Here is a 19,269-nt window from a genome sequence, read left to right as displayed (position 1 = left end):
AGGTTTCCTACTGGAATGTTACCCTACTGCAGCTGATCAGGGGGGGGCTTATCCTCCTCCTTCCTCTTAAACCCCCCCCCCCCCTCAGTATTTCTCACTGATAAATGAGAACAAAAGCCGCTCCATGTAGATGCACTTACTTCCGGGTGTGAGTCTAGCTGGAGGAGTAGTTGTAACTTTGCTCTGTGTGTGTGTCTCTCCCCCCCCCATGGTGTGTTTCTGCTTGCTGAGTGCTGGCCCCTCTCTGCCTCCCCTCCCATGCCCCTTGGACAGACCACACAGCTCCTGTATTTGCCCCCAGGCTGTGCTCCTGACCCCCCCCCCCCCCCATCTCTGTCTCTCTGTGTGTCACTCTGTGTGTCACTCTGTGTGTGCTGGCTGAAGGGGTGACCGGCGCCCAGCGCCCAGCCAGCGCCCACCCTCCTCGCCGGTGATGGAGCCGGACCCGGGCGGGGAAGGGGTGCGAGCCGAGCCCGAGGAGTCCTCCGCGTCCGGATCGTCTTCCTCGGAGCTGCCCGCGTCCTCCGAGGCTCCGCTGTCTCCACGCCAACATCATCACCACCACCACCATCACCACCATCACCATCACCACCATCCGCACAAAACCTTCACCGGCCTCAAGCTTTTCGGCAGAAGGTGAGTGAGTGAGAACCGAACGAGCTGCTTACAAATGTTCCTACCCTCCCCTTTCCCTCCCTCCCTCCCGATGCCCCTCTCATTCACTGTGGGGTCTATGTTTAAAAATCAACACTGAAACCACCTTCCCTTCAATAGCATCCTGTCCTTTCCATTTGAGAAAGGGGATGGATTGCAACCACACGGAGTCTCATGCACACCATTCTCTGTGAGAGTATTTCTTCATCGCTGTCTCACTCTGTTAGTGTCCCACACTCTCAGGCTGGCTTATCCTATCTCAAGTAGTGTCTTAGTGAGAGAATCAAACATATACATACACAATCTCTATCTGACTGTCTCACATAGTCTGTGACTGTCTGTCTGTCTGTCTCTGTGTGACTCTTAATGTGTCTGCCTTAGATGCTCGCAGTCTCTGAAATAATTGCTCTCAATCTTTTTCTCTTTCAGTCTCTCACTATTTGTCTTACTGTCTCTGTCTCACCGTCTGTCTTACTGTCTCTCTCTCTCTGTGTCTGTCTGTCTGTCTCACTGTCTCTGACTCTCATTCTTGGTGTCTGTCTCTCACACAGTTACTCTTAGAGTATCTCTCAGTCTCAAACGTAAAATCATTCTCTCTCTCACACAGTTTCTTGCAGCATCTTTTGCGATCTGTACACAGTTGCTATCACAATTTCACAGGTCTGACAAGTCACCCACCATTGCCTGATTGCTAGGTGGTTCAGTGGACCACCCTCGGGCACACTCAGGATGGGACTCTCTCACCAGCTCTGCCTAACTAACTGGGGTTTACCAACTCACTGCTGCGACCCTCGATATCACAGGCCCCATTACAGTTGCACTCAATTCCTCGGTCTTGTCACACAAACACTCCCAGTCTCTCCCTCACTCCCAGTTTGAGTGTGTCTCTTTCTCTTCTCTGTCCACACTTCCTCCCCTAATTACTCCCAGTCTCTCTCTTCCTCACCCCCAGTCTCTCTTTCTACCTCACTCCAAGTCTCTGTTTCCCTTTCCCAGTCTTTCTCTCTCCCTCCCAGCATCCGTTGTCAGTGCCCTGTCTCTTTCACACTCATATTTACACTTATTGCCCTTGGAGATGCTAAATTAGTGGGGAACTAAAGCTTGGTAATATTTTCCTTGTTGCAATTCATGTCACGTCCATGTAGCCTGGGCTTGCTGTTATCTTGCAGCTAAGTACATATATGCTGTAGTGTGTGCACCCTCATCTGTCACCATGTGCAAATCTGAACCCTTGATATAAGTCACAGTGAGGAAATCTGTATGTGCCTGGATGTGTAATGTGGTGAGTTATGACTGCTAACAAAACACCCACATAATTTCCTTCGTGGGTGCAGTGTGCACATGTGGTGCAATCCTTTCGTGTTGTCTGTAGGCACTGAGCCTGGTGTTATGTTGATTTTGGTGCTAACGGGCTACAGAAAGATAGTGTGAATGATCTGTCCAGGATCACTGCTCTTTATACCAGATCTGGAAACGCATCTTGCCAGTCCCCTGCTGACAGGCTATGTACCAGGCACTCACAAGAACAACTGCATCAGAGTTGCCCATTTGTGAATTGTTGTTAGAACATGACAAGCTGCTAGGGAGAGTGGGGAAGTGTGGGGTGTAGTGAATAAAAAAATCATCTCTGGTAAAATTGCTACCGGATTGTGAACTACTGTTCCATTTTTAGCTGTTTGATTGTGAATAGCCCAGGCAAAGTCAGAGAAGATGCAGTGTGCCAGTCCTTACCATGGAGCACATCCTCAGTCCACACCCGTGGCTGCAGAATGCAGTCGTGGAGTCAGTGGTGCTCCAGTGTTCCAAAGGATGTCAATGCATCAGGTTCATACTTTGGTTTCAGTTTGGCTGATGCTTCTTTATTTAAAACTGAAGTATTGAGGGGCCCATGGTCTGCCCTGTGTCCACACGGGGTGTGGGCCTGGTGCAGTGCTATGACCCAACGGGCCCTGGGCCTGGTGTAGCGCTAAGTCCACATGGGGCCTGGGCCTGGTGCAGCGCTGTGTCCGCACGGGGCCTGGGCCTGGTGCAGCGCTGTGTCCGCACGGGGCCTGGGCCTGGTGCAGCGCTGTGTCCGCACGGGGCCTGGGCCTGGTGCAGCGCTGCGTCCGCACGGGGCCTGGGCCTGGTGCAGCGCTGCGTCCGCACGGGGCCTGGGCCTGGTGCAGCGCTGCGTCCGCACGGGGCCTGGGCCTGGTGCAGCGCTGCGTCCGCACGGGGCCTGGGCCTGGTGCAGCGCTGCGTCCGCACGGGGCCTGGGCCTGGTGCAGCGCTGCGTCCGCACGGGGCCTGGGCCTGGTGCAGCGCTGCGTCCGCACGGGGCCTGGGCCTGGTGCAGCGCTGCGTCCGCACGGGGCCTGGGCCTGGGCCTGGGCCTGGTGCAGTGCTGTGTCCATGTCAGGTCCCGGCCTGGTAAAGCGCTGAGCATATTTTATGTTTGCATCTCTTTCTCAAGTATGGCAACATTCCTTCAGTAACAAGAACAGTGAATAGAATTCACCTCATTAAGTTTATTGCCTCGGCAACTGCCTTTTGCTGTCAGAGTGGGACTATGAATTTCTGGATTTTAATAAGTGGGATGCTAACGTATCATTGAATGAGCTACCAATCATTCAATTAACTGGAAATTAATACTTTTTAAAGAAAACCCTTGTAAGAAAATGCTTTTTTAAAAGCACTGCATGGTAGATATTTCCCGTCCAGCTGAGTGTGGTTTTCCATTGTGTCACTTTTGAGAAATGAGTGTGAGGCCATTTCTGATCTCACTGTGTACTGGTGCGAAGTTGGCACCGTCAGCTACACTCTCGGAGCACGGATTATTCTGAAATTGTTCAAGGAGCAGCCAAGGTGTACGTTTCAAGATAATTTTTGACCAAATAGTTTAGTTGCTTTCTTGTTTAAAATAAGTAACTCTAACTGTCCCTGCTGAGTTGCCTCGTTTCAGCTGCACGTGAAGCTGTTCCGAGTTGTCACCAAGATAAAGTTGGAGTAATATAGAGAAGTCTGGAATTCTGACCCAAGTAAAATGGGGATATGGTTCCAACACAGGATGGTACATGACTTTAAAGGACAACTTGCAGCTGGTGGGTGGGACTCCCATGCATCCTCTGCCCTTCTCTGTCGAGGTGGTAGGTACCGTGGGTTTGGAGGTGCTGGTTAGAGCAGCCTTGGTGAGTTGCTGCAGTGAATCCTGTGGACGCAGTTGCCTCTGGTGGAACGAGTGAGCGTAGCACTAGGTGGGTGGGTTTAGAGTCCTGTTTCGGGTATCTCTTGTCAAAGCTGCCCTCACTCAGGCAAAGAGAGAGTTTTCCTGACTTGTGCCTCGTAGCCCAGGCGGACAGCCTTTGGGCAGCCAGGGGCTGAGTTACTTGCTGCAGTATCCCTAGCCTCTGACCTATACTTATATAGCGGGTCCAGTTTTCTCTCTGTTGTGATAGGAAGCGATGCAGGAATACAGTGCTACAACTACATCACTAGCCTTTAAGAAAGAATTACCTACTCCTCAGGATTTTTGTAGTGGTGGTTTTTCAGTAATTTTAGGCCTGGGTTTGTTGTTATTGAAAATGTAATTCCATCATGAGCAACAATGAGCCAGAAATAGACTGGTTAATACTGAGGCCAGGTGTGTAATTGTCTTGGCTTTAAGGTAGATGATTTCCTGTGCTGTGTCATGCTTCTGAATTCTTCCCCACTTCACAGCTGTCCTTGAACTTAAAGAATACCTAGTGAGAATAATCTTTTAAGAGAGGTACAGATCAGGCTGAACAAATCCTCATTGGAACATTATGGTTTTTCAGTGACTGGCATCATGGAGATGCCATTGTTCAGAAACATGGCTGGCCTAAGAATTTATATCACAGGTTTTGGTGTCAAATAAATATTCTTGGTTTTCCTCTAGTTCAGAGGGCGAGAGCCCCAGAATTCTGCCTGCATAACCAGATGGAATGATTCCTGCTTGGCAGTACCTCCCAAACCCATGGTCCCAACCACTTGGAAGGACAAGGGAGTAGCTGGGAGTGCCTTCATTGCCAGCTCCTGTTCTAAGTCTCACATTGTCATATATTGTCATTCCTTCATTGTTTCTGGGACCCCTGACCTAAAAGCACCTGTGGAGACTTTAGTTACCCGAAACTGTTCAAGAAAGACGACTGGCCACCCCTTTCTTAAAAGCAGTTAAGGATGCGCAGTAAATGCCAGCCTTGCCACAGTGCCACATTATCCAGAACATGGATGCGCAGTAAATGCCAGCCTTGCCACAGTGCCACATTATCCAGAACATCCCTTACAGTAAGCTGCTGTTAGTAGTTGGAATTGGTTTAAGAGGGGATATGTTGGTGATACATGACCAGGTGGAGTATGACTATCTCTACAAGGCAAAGAGTTTGAATGTTGTTCATGAGCTTTAAGTGGTCCTGTACTGTTGGCTCATGTGTATGACTGAATTTACATTCTGTCCCTAATAATGGGATTGGTTGTTAGAACTGTGAGCAAGGAAAAACTCTGTCTCTCTCTCTGAGTTGCCCCTTTCTGGTCCAGCCTGTATACAGGGCTGAGCTGGCACCTCCTGTGGAGAGTGGCCAACTAAACTGGTTTGGGGAGAGCAAGGCGACATTGCCAGTACCTCAGTCAGCAATTCCATTCACTAGGGCTGCTTGCGAACATCCTTCAATTAAACTGTCCTCGTTCTAAATTTTTTAAAAAATGACTTGCTGGCGAATCTTTCTTGCCGGAGCAAATGGCACGTTGCAGTTTCGAGCTTTGAACTGCTAGGTCTTTAGAATGACTCGGAGGCTGGTTGTGGTAGAGAGGAGTGCGCGGGGACTTCCCCTGATTTTCATACGTACACAGTCTCAGCACATAGCTTGTCTCTCTCCTTGCAACAACCATCAGATAATGCAAGGGACAGAAAGCCCTGTTGTGATGATTTTGGTCTGTTTTGTTGTTGTTATTCTCCGTGGTACTCCTGAAGAAGGGCTAATGCCCGAAACGTCGATTCTCCTGTTCCCTAGATGCTGCCTGACCTGCTGCGCTTTTCCAGCAACACATTTCCATCCGTGGTACTCAGTCATGCCTGCTTTATTTTATCTCCTTTGGCCTGCCAGTGTGCTTCAAAAGGCTGAGAAAGAAAGATAGGATAACCTGTTAGGGGTTTAGAAGCTTTTTAGTTGTAAATTTGGAGCACTGTACCCCATAAATGATGGCAGTTCTGTGTTTCCAGGAAGGCACACCTTGGAGGTATAACACAAAATAAAATAAAAAATCAGTATCTAAGAGAAGAGGGGCAAAAGTTTCTTTGGAGACCAGTCTTTAAAAGAGGAGAAAGATTCAAGGACCAGGATTCCAGATCCTGGGGCTATTGCGTGGTGTTTACAATTGTGGGCAAAGAGTGCAGTGGAGACACGGGCTGTTGGAAGAATGGAGGGTGAGGTGTATATAGGAATGGAGGAGGTTACAGGTTGGGAGGATTGATGCCATTCAAGAATTTGGGCACTGGGAGTGGGATTTGAGAGTGGGGGGGGGGGTGGGGGGGAAGGAGGGAGAGGTTGGCAAAACTCCACATTGGCCCCAGCTGGTTAAGCAGGACCTGATGTATGATGCAAACCAGATATTTGGGTGAGTTGACGTTTCTCAAGTCTGGGTGCGCTGATGAGCTAGGCAGGGGGAAGCAGTGGAATGTTCACGCTGACATCGATTTAGCTGAGGGTTTCAGCAACGTGATGGGCTGGAGATTGGGATGGATCCCTGAGACATAGAATACTGAGGGTGTGAAGAGCCAGGGGCACCCTGAGGCCCCCAGTCAGTGGCGCTGCTATAAAAAGGGACTGAATATAGTTACTTCTGTTTGGTGGTGATGATGCTGGAGGAGGAGTCATCCATGCAGAACAGAGGATTTAAGTAGATGATTGGAGAAGACCAGAACTCTGATCAGCTACCAATTTTTCCATTGTTCTTGGGAGGGCGCAGGGTGGTGAAGTTGCTGATTGCATGTTCGTTGCTATGGTCCGTATCCAATCCTGTGATGATACTTCAGCCTGCTTTCCTGAAGGGGAGCTCGTCTAACTTGGAGGAAACACTGTTTCTTGCAGCACACCTGGGCTCATATAGTGGTGGAAAGGAACATCTGGACAAATGGGAGGGCAGCTTAGCTTCAGTTGTTGTCCCTTCTCTCTTGCTAAGTGGCTGGTATTCCTTCTCTCAAAGTGATCACTCAGAGGTTTGCGTGAGGCTTAATCGAAGTGCCACTGGCTGTTGGCGTGTCTGCCTCTGTTATGTTCGATTGATGATCCGGATTTGGATGGGAGCTCTCATTGCTTTCCCAAGTGCTGCTTGGAGCTGTGTCTGATCTGATCTGCTTCCGAGTGAGGTGGAGTAATGGAGCACTACCTGGTGGTCAGGACAGAAAATACGAAAGCTCGCAGTCCTGGAAGGCTGGTGGAGGTTGTAAATGAGAATGGCTTGAAATGGGTGGCTGTCCTCTTGGACAGATGAATTGTAGCTGTGATGGGGGATATAAACTGATTGGAAAATAGATGTCCCAAATGAGTTGGTCTAAAATAATTGCTGATGAGAGTAAGCTGGGCTAAGCCCTGTTCAAGAGAATGATTAACTCCTGTTACAGTCAACTATAAAAAGCTTTGTGTATAGCACACTGTCATGTGATATCTAAGATGTCATTAATATCCTGTCCAAACTCCTGTTCTCCCATGCCTGCTGTCTTTATTGATACGTTGGATTTGTGTTCCCCAAAAATAAAATTTGCCATTCTTCTCTCTAGTTTACAAATGGCATCCTTTCTCTAACCTTTCTCTCTCCCTGACTCCAGCTAGGTCACATTCTTAGAAATTTCTGTCCGATAATACTCCCACCTTTTAAGATGGAAGTTTCCTGGATTAAATCCTGCTCTGGGCTGTTGCACGAAAAACTAGGCCGATTACTGAGAGAATGCGGCCTACCTGGAGGTGCCATCTTTCACAAGAGATGTTAAACCTGCTCGACAGTTGTAAAAGATCCGGTGACACTATTTTGAAAGGGGTGTAGGGAAGTTATCCTTACAGATATTCTTCAAACGCTGTCACAAAAGGCCGATCATCTGGTCATTACCGCATTGCTATTTGAGGTGCTTTGCTGTCCTTAACTCGGTGCTGTGCTCATTACATTGCAATTGTGATTGCACTTTGCAAGGTATTTACTCATCTGTAAAGCACTTTGAGGAGCTTGATGGTCGTGACAACTGCTGTGTGACCGTATGGATTGTTGTCTTCTCTCCCTAAATCTCCCAACCTCCCTGACGTTCCCTCTTCTTCCCGAACCCTTTGTTAGATCACCCCGTGTCTGATTCTTTGGCTGTCTTCCGATCTGAGCTGGGCCACCGAAGCACCTTGGAACATTTTGTTTGTGTATCAATGCAACTTGTAAGAGAGTTGTTACATCAATGCAACTTGTAAGAGAGTACAATACAGAATGGCTGCCTCTGTCAGTGCAGACTCCAAGGTACTGAATTCCTGCCCTTTCCACAGGGCTCTGCAAGTGTTTCCTTTTCCTGCCTATATGCAATTTCCTTTTGTGAGTTATGAATGAATCTACTTCCATCAACCTTTTAGGCCAAACCTTCATTGTGACTTGCTGAGTCATTGTTCCTTTTTTTTTCTCTGTTCCCCCCTTTTTGAAGGCTTCAGCAATACCTCATCTGAGTGACTCTTGACTGAAGACAACTGTTAACTGATGTCCATACTGGTCTGCTTTCTAACAAGAGAGGATCCCTGGCTGATTTTTCTCTTTCACCCACCCAAATCTGAAGTGTCAAAGTTCACATGATAATCCATAGTGTGACATTGTTGAACCTGTGGGTTTGGCTCCTTAATATTGGTTGCGTCGCTATGTATCACCCCTGAAATCAGGTCCACGCTATTGACAACACTGAGCTGGTTGAAAGCTGTTCACTGCAAAAGGCTAATCTAAATGTAGCACCCCAACCGTTGATCCAATTTGAGCAGTTAGCTGAGAATAGAGTAAAGAATTCAGCCTTCCTGCAGTGTAGGCGTTAATATATTAATAATCTGTTGCTGGCACCACATGTAGGATGCTCTGACTGATAGCAAGTTACTGAGACTAAAGGCACCAGCTACATCAATATGAAATGCCTCTGGCTTCGTGTAAATGCTTTCATGTAACTGAGCAATTTTGTAATTCATCTTGAATGTGACATTGGGAAATTAGTGTATCTTTTTTAAAAAAAAGGAGAAGCAAGTATAGCAACAAGGAGCATATATTGTAGTGAGTAATTGTATTGTTGGTTTAACTCTCGGTGTTACAAGAATGTCAAGGCATTTCGGTTAGCTCTATCACATAGTGAACTCTATCATTAACTGTGTTTTAGGAGACCAATTTTGAAATGTGGTTTTCATATAAAGTGCTATGAGTTATAAGTAATTTAGTGTGACGGTTCTGCGTACAATTTCCAAAGCATTAACAGAGATGGTGAAGAGACTTTGAGGAGTTTATATTGAAAAAAACATCACTGTTTGTGTAGCACCTTACGTAGTCTCAGAATGTTCCACAGTGCTTTCCAGCTAGTGACTAGATGTTCTTCAAATAGTGGCATGGAATTTTTTTTAATTCCGTCTGAGTGGCTATTGTGATTTGATCAAGGATTGGAACTTCCAGCAGTGTAGTTCACTCGCAGGGTTGCAATGGAGTGTTAGCCTGGAAATTAGGCCCCAGGATCTGGAGCAGAACTTGAACCTGTGATTTCTGACTGAGGGAAAGCTCTGACCAAGAGCCTAAGATAACGGGAGGTAATCTACAGGTGAACCCAGTCTCCCCTCTGTACTGATAGAGATGATGTTGGTCCTGTTGAGTTGCTGAACTCTAAGAATGTCTGGTAATAATGAAGAGGCATTGAGGCTAAATCCGGCTCAATGGATCCTTCCATTCTTGAAGCTTGGGGTAATCTGAATGTTGTGGAACCCTTTCCAGCTAAGGCCTAGACGTAATGGAGGAGTTGAAGATGGTTGGCCAAGTTAGTTAAGGAAGAAGTTAGATTTAGACATCTGTATAAATTGTACAAATGAGAGATATGGGAACATGAGAAATGTGCCCACTATCCTGTAAATCCAATGAATGCTGGGATTCTTTCAAGAACTGGCTACAAGATATTTCATTCACATTAATTACAACCTTCACAAAAAATGTCAAAATAGCAAAGAAGTGTCTTCTTTGCTGATGGCCACAGAAGCTCGGAATACCTCTCTCTTGTGTGTTGAATACTAGAGCCAAGTCGTTCGCTACAAATGGCCCTAGATCGACTGCATGACCTTTATTCAGACATTGCCCAAGATGGTTTTGCGAGTTTATTAGAAATGTTGCTACTGTAGAATGCTTTTAAAACCCTGCATTTCTCTTCACTGAGAGATGGTTACACTGTCACAGGATTCTTGTCACTGTATAAAATAGCTTTCCTCCTTCCCAGGACATCCGTTGAGCTGTTCCAAAACATTAATCTGTGACATGAACACTATGGCAGCAAACAACTAGTATATGTCTGACAGCAGGCTGTAATGTACCCTCTGTGGAATGTAAAGACAAAAATACTTGGTTTTGGCATCTTAATGAGAGCCTTGTCACAAAGGGGAAAGCATAATGATCATTGTTGGAACAGTGTGCTAATCTGATGATGAACAAAGGCGGGTTGGAAGTCAGGGATTGGAATGATATAGAAAGAGGTGCTTGTGGAGGGTGAGTTAGAAGAGGGGAGAAGATGAGAGAAAGGGAGAGCTGCTGGGATTGGTTTAAGTGTTGACTTCCATGAGACACGTTAGCAGATGATCGTTGAAGGAAGAGGTCTGCTCTGCATCGATTTGTGGGCTCGGTCCAGAATTGTGTGCCCCTGTGCAGTACCAGAACTTTCAGGCCTTTTAAAACTGTGCTGGTATTCAGGCAGTTCCAGGAATAAAGATGAACTGTTACTGTATGAATATCATACTGATTACCCTGCATTGCTTTGCTAACAGTGTGTACTTGATGATAACAGTCAACATCGGCTGCATTCTATTTGGATTTTTGTTTTAAATAGAAAGGGATATTGCCACCAGAACATTCCTGAAACCATAGTTTGTGATGTGGATTTCTGAGATCGGGCCTTCAAATATTTCCGATCAGAGGTTTTCCTGCTTGCGTCTCTGAGAGGAAAGAAATAAGCCAGTGTCGATTCTGGTGGATTCAGAGGTTTAGGGTGCACCAGTTTCTAAGTGGTTTTTCTATTTTCAGTCACAGGATAGTTGGTGGGATGACGTGTATTCACAAAGACAGAGGCTGGAGGGCAACTGTTGCAGATTGTTATTAGTTTTGCACTGACGCTAGCTGGTAATGTGTTACCTTGTGATCGATCGTCCTTCTCCCTTTTGAAAAGAGGCCATGCTCTGGCAGGGCAGGATCAGAATCTGAGCACGTCTTTACAATGTTTTCATTTTATCAAGAAATTGATGGTTCCAGCCTCTGTTTCTCAAATACCGCGCATGTAACAGCTACTTTATACAAGTTACTTTACGGCCTTGTACAATTTATAGTGACCACGACTACGTTGCAAAAGTACCTCCTGGCTGTAAGCTCAGGATGATCTGAGGTTGTGAAAGCTGGCATATCACTGAATAGTTACAGTGCAACAAAAGGCCATTTGTCCCATCATGTCTGCACCAGCTCTCTGAACAATATGACTCAGTGCCATTTTCCCTGAGCATTGTTTCTATACAAATCCTCAAATACACTCAATTGAACCTGCTTCCACCACGCTTTTTCAGGATTTGTTTATTTTGCAAAACTGTGCCCTCTGGTTCTTATTAAAAATGGGGACAGTTTCCCTCTTTCTACTGTGTCCAGGCCAGTCGTGAATTTGAAAGCTAGATCACCCCTCAGCCTTCTGCTCCAAGGGTGACGACCCCAATTGTCCTCACACGGACGTTTCTGAAGCCATTCTGGTAAAGGTCTTCCACACACTCTCTCTACAACCTCCTTGAAGTGTTGCGCCCAGAACTGAACACAATACCCCAACTGAGGCCAAGTAAATAATCGGAGAGCTGGAGAGGTGAACAAAGTAGTAACTGATGCGAATGTACTGGTAAAAATTATAGATAACATGGAGAAAATGTTAGCTAGGACAAATATATGAATGCCAGTGTTGAACCTCTTGTTTGAGACTGGCAGCTTTGAATCAGTGCTTTTGCCTCTGAGTCAGGAGGTACTTGAGCATAGTTCCTGGACAGATTTTGATGAGGCTTTAAACAAAGGCCCTGTCTTGTATGAAGTTACAAGAGCTCATCTTGTATGTGGGTTCCCTTGTCGACATTTCTGAATGGTAGATGGGGCTTACAAGAAATATTCTTTACGTACCCCTTTCCCAGAGTGTTTGGGATTTGCAGATTGGGGGATTAGCCATGGGAATTGTAGGGATATAAAGATGGGGTGGGTCTGGGTGGGATGCTATTCAGAGGGTGGATGTGGATCAAATGGCCTGCTTCCATACCGTAGGGATTCTGTGATTCTATGATTTCCTTCACCATATGACACGTATTCTGAGATAGTTAGTGAGGTATCGCAGGATTTGCATCCACTATTGCTCTCGTTAACCATTTGTAGGCTAATGTAATTAGGAAGGTGGCTACTGAGCGCCAGCACCTTTTTTATAATTACAAGTGTTTGTGTACACGGACTGCTCTAGATTCCGACTAAACGGCCGGACCGTTTGGGCAGGGTCTTACCACAGGAAGTCTGGTAGTGAAGCAGCCTTTGTGGTACAGTGAGGTGCAAATCCACAGAGGGCTCGGATGTGGGTTCACCCTCCTGTTTGCCTCTCTCCACACTTTTTTTTTGTTTTACTTTTTGACTTCAGACTGGGAGAGGCTGATAACTCCAATCTGAAAGGGAGCAAAGAGAGGTGAGCCAGTGATCTCTTCAGCTCTCTGACACCTCCTCCCATTGATTTAATTAGAGTGCGGTGCTGGCAAAAGGAACAGATCCCCTCAAATAGTTCCCTAAAAGTAACTTTTCTTTTAAGAATCGCGATCCAGAATAATTTTAAAGATGGTGCCGATGTATTTTAGAAAAATAACAATATTTTCTGCTCACTTTCCAACACGTTTCATCTCAGCAAATTTGTAGTTGACCATAAAAGTTTTAGCCAAAATTTGATTCACAGGAGAGCTGATGAATACAATACTGAAAGAAAGCAAATGTCACACAATAGGAAAATCTCAATGTTGCTTTACTCTCTCTGTCTCAACGCTGAGGGAATGTTTCTGTTATACAGTGTATTTGATGATTATTCTGTCACTCGTGCAATGATGAAGCCATTTTGAGTAGGGACGTTGTGCTATGAAAGAACACGTGGGACTAAATTCATACCACTAGAAGAGCACAGTTTATTGTGGTGCAGAGAAGCTGGGGACATTGTGACATAGCTGTATTGCAATCAACCACATTTAATCTTCAAGACCTCACACTTTGTTTTTTATGGATCTCTTTCTTGCTAGGCCAGGAAGTTTGGAAAAAAACTGCTGGAAGCAACCGTGTTGGATAAATCTTAAATTGATGACTAAGATCTTTGAACGAATGTAGCTTAAGAGGCAGGTAGAGGTACCAGGAGGCTACTTATCCCTGTTGTCTTGTGTTATTTTTCACAGAGTTTGGTTAGCTCAGTTGGTGGGGTAGCTGGGGAGCTCTGGATGAAGAGTGACTCCACATTGCGAGGTCAAGTACCATAGCAGTCGATGGCCTCGGCTTCTCGATCTCACCTGAGTCGTGGTGACCTCTGGGTTAAACTGACCTCTCTCTTTCTCTCTGATGAGAGAGGTCCTCTGATCATCCATTTCACTTGCCTGCATTTTCTTCCGACCTTGTATGGGATTGTGGGACTGGAAAACAGCCAACTCCCAAGCGATCCGGACCGAATTCCAAGCCTCAGCCTCTTTCAATGTTCTTCTGACAGCAGCTTCGGCAGGGACGGCACGTTGGCTCAGTGGTTAGCACTGCTGCCTCACAGCACCAGGGTCCCAGCACCAGACTGTGCAAACTCCACACAGACATTCTCCCCGTGTCTGCGTGGGTTTCCTCCGGGTGTTCCGGTTTCTTCCCACAGTCCAAAGATGTGCAGGTTAGGTGAATTGGCCAAGCTAAATTGCCCGTAATGTTAGGTAAGGGGTAAATGTAGGGGAATGGGTCTGGGTGGGTTGCTCTTTGGAGGGTCAGTGTGGACTTGTTGGGCCGAAGGGCCTGTTTCCACACTGTAAGTAATCTAATCTAAAGATGTGCAGGTCAGGTGAATTGGCCATGGTAAATTGCCGACAGTGTTAGGTGCATTAGTCAGAGGGGAATGGGTCTGTGTGGGTTACTCTTCGGAGGGTCGATGTGGACTGGTTGGGCCGAAGGGCCTATTTCCACATTGTAGGGAATCTAATCTAATCTCACCTTCAAATCTTGAATCTGGAAAGAGGAATGTCACCTTGTGCATTTGAGCTTGTTATGTTCCATCGTGGCAGCAAAGCAAGCATTTCAAGGATGAGCTTTTTAAGCAGCCTGTCCGACACTGGCTTGCTGCTCGACGTGCTGCTGGTTAGTTTGTGAGCTGTTTTGCTTCTGAACAGTCAGCAAAACAAGTCGCATGTTTGTGTGCCGTTGCCAAAATGAGGAATGTGCATTGGTTCCCTTTGGCAAGCCATTTATTTGATTTTTAAAAAGGTCCCACTCTGGCCTTTTCGGAGCTTGAGTTCTCCGTTTCTAGGCTGTTGTCTCACTTGGCAGTTCCTCTTTTTTTTTGTTAATTCTTTCACAGGGTGTGGGCAGTGCTGAGTAATATGGCCATCACTTGCTGCCCATCCCTAATTGGCCTTTGGAGAGGCCTAGTAAGCTAATGCGTAGAGCAGTTAAGACCCCAACCAAAAGCTGCACATCCAGAGACCCTTCCTTTCCTAAAGGACACGTATTTTCACAACAATCAATGGCAATGATCGTCATTTCTGAGACTTGCTTTCAAAGCCAGGTTTATTGATTGAATTTAAATTCTGCCAGTTGCTTTGGTTAGATTTGATCCCATGTCCTCAGCTCTGGTCTCTGGATAATGCGTCCAGTGACGTTATCACTACTGCTCCTTCCCCCATGTCCAAGGTTTCCACATTATTCTTTTTTTTTTTTAAAAAGCCAGATTCAAAGTTGCTCTTTGTAGACCTGAAAGAGATGTAAGTAAATGAGATGCTGTATTTCCATCTGAACTGGGAGCTGCTGCTAATCCTTGGTTGTTTTTGGTGTTGATGCAAAGTAACTGCACTCGAACTACCTTGTCACTAGAAACAGACATTGTGCTTTGTCTACCTGGGATGCTGTCTGCCCAAAACATTATAGTTGTTTGCATCAAATTCGTTCTTTTCGCAACTGAGAAATTCTGAATCATGGTGGGAATACCTATGGCCCCTCAATGATTGACGTATGGAATGGACCTAAGTGGCACGCGGAAATTAAAAGAATGGACCCCCCCCCCCCCCCTTGTGTTCGATGGTCGTTGCATGAGTAATTTGATATGTAGTGACTAAAAATAAAACACCAAGGACAGGTGGGACTCTTGTCGAGTATGTTGTTTGCGGAAATTATCACAGTTTCTTAATCAGGATATTTTAGAAATGACCTTGTAAAATAGCTTTGTTTCGCTCCATGTGACAGTGCGCCAGGGCACCAAGTGTGGAGGTTTGGGCTGGTGGCCAAGGCTGCCATATGCTGTTGAGTTGCCAGTTTCTGCTGTGCAGAGAATATCATGGGGTTGACTTCAGCTATGTGCATGCACAACTCTCTTAAGCAGACTATATTCTGCTGAACTCTCAGCTGGGGAACCAGGCATGGTTGTGGAAGATTGGGGTGCAAGAGATCAAGATAAGCTTCCCTCAATTTACTTCAACCCCAGGGTTTCCCAGCTCATCCTGTATTTAATCCGGTGACGAAGATGGGGGTGGTTCACTTGGGTGTTTTCACAGTCTGTGTCCATGACCTTCAGCGTAGAAAAGCTCAGTGTTAGAGGGCAATGGTCATTTTCCTTTAAAGCAATAATGACATTGCCATGTGCTGCTGTGGTGCTCGACTGTTCCCTCCTTGTGAAGGAGGGAGAAAGAGCAGTGTTTTCGTGTCCCGTTATTTTAGTTGCCCGTCGCTCTGAGCCAGGAGGTTTTGTCGAAAGCTCAAAGATCAGAGATGTTAATCTTTCAAATGAGACTTGTCTGGCCAACATTAAGCAACCCCTTGAACTACTTGGACCAAATGGGGAGATTCAGACTCCCACTTCCGCTCCTTATTTCAAAACCTTTTCATACAGTGAGTCATGAGAGTATGGGATATGTGCTGGTGCTGTGTCTTTGGAAGTGGTGTTTCTCTTACAGCACGGTGGGAATAGAATGTCTGCTTCAGACAGGCATTTGACAAACAGCTTGGAAGTTTTTTTTTCAAAAATAGATAAAAGGAGAATGAGTGGGTGGGGTCAGGCTCACAGAACCAATGGACATTTGATTTTGCTTTCAGTTAGTGAGAAGATTTCTGCTAAACACTTTGCTAAAAGCTTGAGTATCCTGGCTGCTGGAGTGAAGGCTTAGAGTGCAAGCTTTCCCTTAGAAATACAAAGAGGAAGACTGTTTCTTTCATTATTTTGATCTGCTGGATTGGAGAGTGACAGCACATGAGAATTCTAACTGTTTTGCTAATTTCCCTTGCCAAGAGCGTGCTTATGGGGTGCTGCCTATCTTGGAACAGTTGATGTTTAGTAGTTAAGTAATACACCATCTTTGTTAAGTCTTTCAATTGAGTTAAGGTTATGCCATTTTATTTGTATTTTAACTGTGTTGTAAGAATAAAGCATGTTTTGATTAAAGCCTAGTGAGGGACCAATCAAATCACATCTGGAACACAGCACCTTACACTTGTCTTTAAATGAGTATAAAAGTTAGGGTCTATGCAATTTCCTTACAATTCTTTTTTTGGGGTATGGGTCTGGTCCAGTCTATAACAAATGCACTGCTTGGGAATGTAGTGGAGGCAGGTTCAATTTGATCTCTGTGCTATAAGAAAGATGTTAAAATTGAAATGGTGCAGAAAAATCTTACAAGGATGCTGCCAGAGTTGAAAGGTTTGAACTATAGGGAGAGGTTGAATAGGCTGGAGATGTTTTCCATGGAGCTTTGGAGGCTTGAGGGCTGACCTTTTTATATGGTTTATAAAATCATTAGGGGCATGGATAGGGTGAATAGTCAAGGTTCATTTCCCCAGGGGAAGAGAGTCCAGAACTAGAGGACATAGGTTTAAGGTGGGGGGGGGAGACTTAAAAGGGACATAAGGGTCAACTTTTTCCCTCAGAGGGTGGTGCATGTGTGGAATGCACTGTCAGAGGAAGTGGTGGAGGCTGGTACAATTGCAACATTTAAAAGGCATCTCGATGTGTCGATTGATAGAAAGGGTTTAGAGGGATATGGGCAAAATGCTGGCAAACTAGATCCATTTAAGATATCTTAATTGGCATGGACGACTTCGACTGAAGGGTCTGTTTCCGTGCTGTACAACTCTATGACTCGATAATTAAGGCGTTCAAGAGGGCATTGAATGATTATTTGGATAGTAATGGTGTACAGGAATATGGGGGGGAAAAGGCAGGAGATTGACATTAGGTAATAGAACTAGTGCAGGTATGACGGAATGAATAGCCGCCACCAAAACTCTGATTCATAAACCCTTTTTTCAATTGGGGGAACTTGCAAATCTGCAAGCACTGCCCCATTGCTCACCCATTATCAAATCTAATATTGAGGTGTGTGTGTGTGTGCATGTTCTCTGCAGCTGAATTGGACAGGCACAGCTGTGGTTGAGACCACACGTGCACAGTGTTTTCTCTTTAAAGCGAAAAGGAGTAGAAAATGCTGCCATGGATATTAGTTTCGACTTTGTTTTTCAGCGTTATCAAGAATCCAATCTACACATCAGAAGTGCTGCCATATGTTGTTTTGTTTTTGGTCGTTTGTTACTTTGAACAAACTGTTTCATTAATGTGTGGAATTTTCATGGTCTGTTAAAGGGTGATGCAGGAGCCAAACACTCTGAACTTTGTTTCAGTTTCCGAGAGTTTAACTCCTTCTTCCTTTCCGAATGTGAGGATCACCATATCATCAGTGGGGCTAAGGATGTACTCTGCATCCTGGGAGAAATCTCATGTCTCAGTTTGGATTTCTGAAGGCCTAGAGCCAATTGGATTTCAAAACCAACTCAAGCTTACAAAAAAGCAAAGAATATTCGGAGGCGTTCAGGGCTGCGTTGTTCTTCGGATTCGAATGGTTGGCATCCGCCCCAGCTGGTGTCCTGCATTTATCCTGTCATTTAGTTGAGAAAGTGGGCATCTATTTGATATAACATGCAATACGAGTTGGTGCCCAATTTATTGGGAATCGTTGGATGGCCACAGACATGGCTATGTTCAGTCAGGTTTTGGTATCTATATGGGTTTAAATGTGGACAGCACAGTGATTCGGTGCTGCCTTACGAATCATGGAGTTGGGTTTGATTCCTGCATCGGGTAACTGTCTGCAGGGTTTGCATGTTTTTCCCCGTGTCTGTGTGGGTTTCCTCCAGATGCTCTGGTTTCCTCCAAAGATGTGCAGGTTAGATGGATTGGCTATGCTAAATTGCCCCATAGTGTCCAGAGATGTGTGGGCTAGATGGATTAGCCATGGGAAATGAGGGTTTATGGGAATGGGGTCTGGGTGGGTTGCTAGTCATAGGGTCAGATCCTGATGAAGGGCTGCTGCTCAAAACGTCGATTTTCCTGCTCCTCAGATGCTGCCTGACCTGCTGTGCTTTTCCAGCACCACTCCAATATTGAGTTATATGGTCAGTGCAGACTCGATGGGCCAAGTGGCATCTTTCTACACTGTAGGGATTCTATGATTAAAAACATTGCAATGCTTGCATTCTCCCAAGTTAGGGGTCGCTTAGCTTGGATCGTTAATTTGCAGTGCAGAGTGATACCAACAGTATGGGTTCAATTCTCACACTCGCTGAGGTTACCATGAAGGACTCTCCTTTACAACCTCTCCCCTCACCAGAGGCAGAATCGAGAGAAGCTGAATGGTCTGGCAGGATATGCTGGCTGTTTCCAAAGGTCACCAGCTTCTCTGGCTTAGATAAATTACGTACAGGAGTTAATCAAACAAAATGAATCCTGGCCTTTTCCTTCCTGTTACAAGGCAGTTATATGATGCTAACTGTGAACTTGATTCAGAAATTACCTCGGTATAGATTCGGACCCTGAGATTTGCTGATAAATCACAGGCCACTCTCAGGCTGACGAGCCAAACTTTCCTTGTTCGGCAGTATCAATGTTTGCAGGAAGATCAAAGTGTCATAGAGACGTACAGCATGGAAACAGACCCTTCGGTCCATCTCGTCCATGCTGACCACATATCCTAACCTAATCTAGTCCCATTTGTCAGCACTTGGCCCGTATCCTCTAAACTCTTCCTATTCATATACCTATCCAGATACTTATTAAATGCTGTAATTGTACCAGCTTCTACCATTTCCTCTGGCAGCTCATTCCATACATGC

The 19,269-nt window shown here is 45.7% G+C and overlaps 1 protein-coding gene across 2 annotated transcripts in view; it reads left to right on the top strand.

Moving 5' to 3' along the window:
* The first annotated feature begins 352 nt into the window (after positions 1-352).
* The window catches only part of dgkza (diacylglycerol kinase, zeta a), a 553,752-nt gene continuing 534,835 nt past the window's right edge, over positions 353-19,269 (top strand). For both annotated transcript variants that reach the window (XM_087996765.1, XM_087996764.1), the window contains exon 1: positions 353-636. In XM_087996765.1, coding sequence (XP_087852891.1) covers positions 434-636 — 203 coding nt within the window. In that variant the 5' untranslated portion in view covers positions 353-433. The remainder of the gene's footprint in view (positions 637-19,269) is intronic.

Source organism: Chiloscyllium plagiosum, unplaced genomic scaffold, assembly GCF_037043375.1.
Source record: "Chiloscyllium plagiosum isolate Xiang-an unplaced genomic scaffold, Cpla_swu_hap1 HiC_scaffold_18, whole genome shotgun sequence".
Lineage (NCBI taxonomy): Eukaryota > Metazoa > Chordata > Chondrichthyes > Orectolobiformes > Hemiscylliidae > Chiloscyllium > Chiloscyllium plagiosum.
The sequence above is the reverse complement of the archived record's forward strand: the minus strand, read 5'-3'. Positions and strand labels throughout refer to the sequence as shown.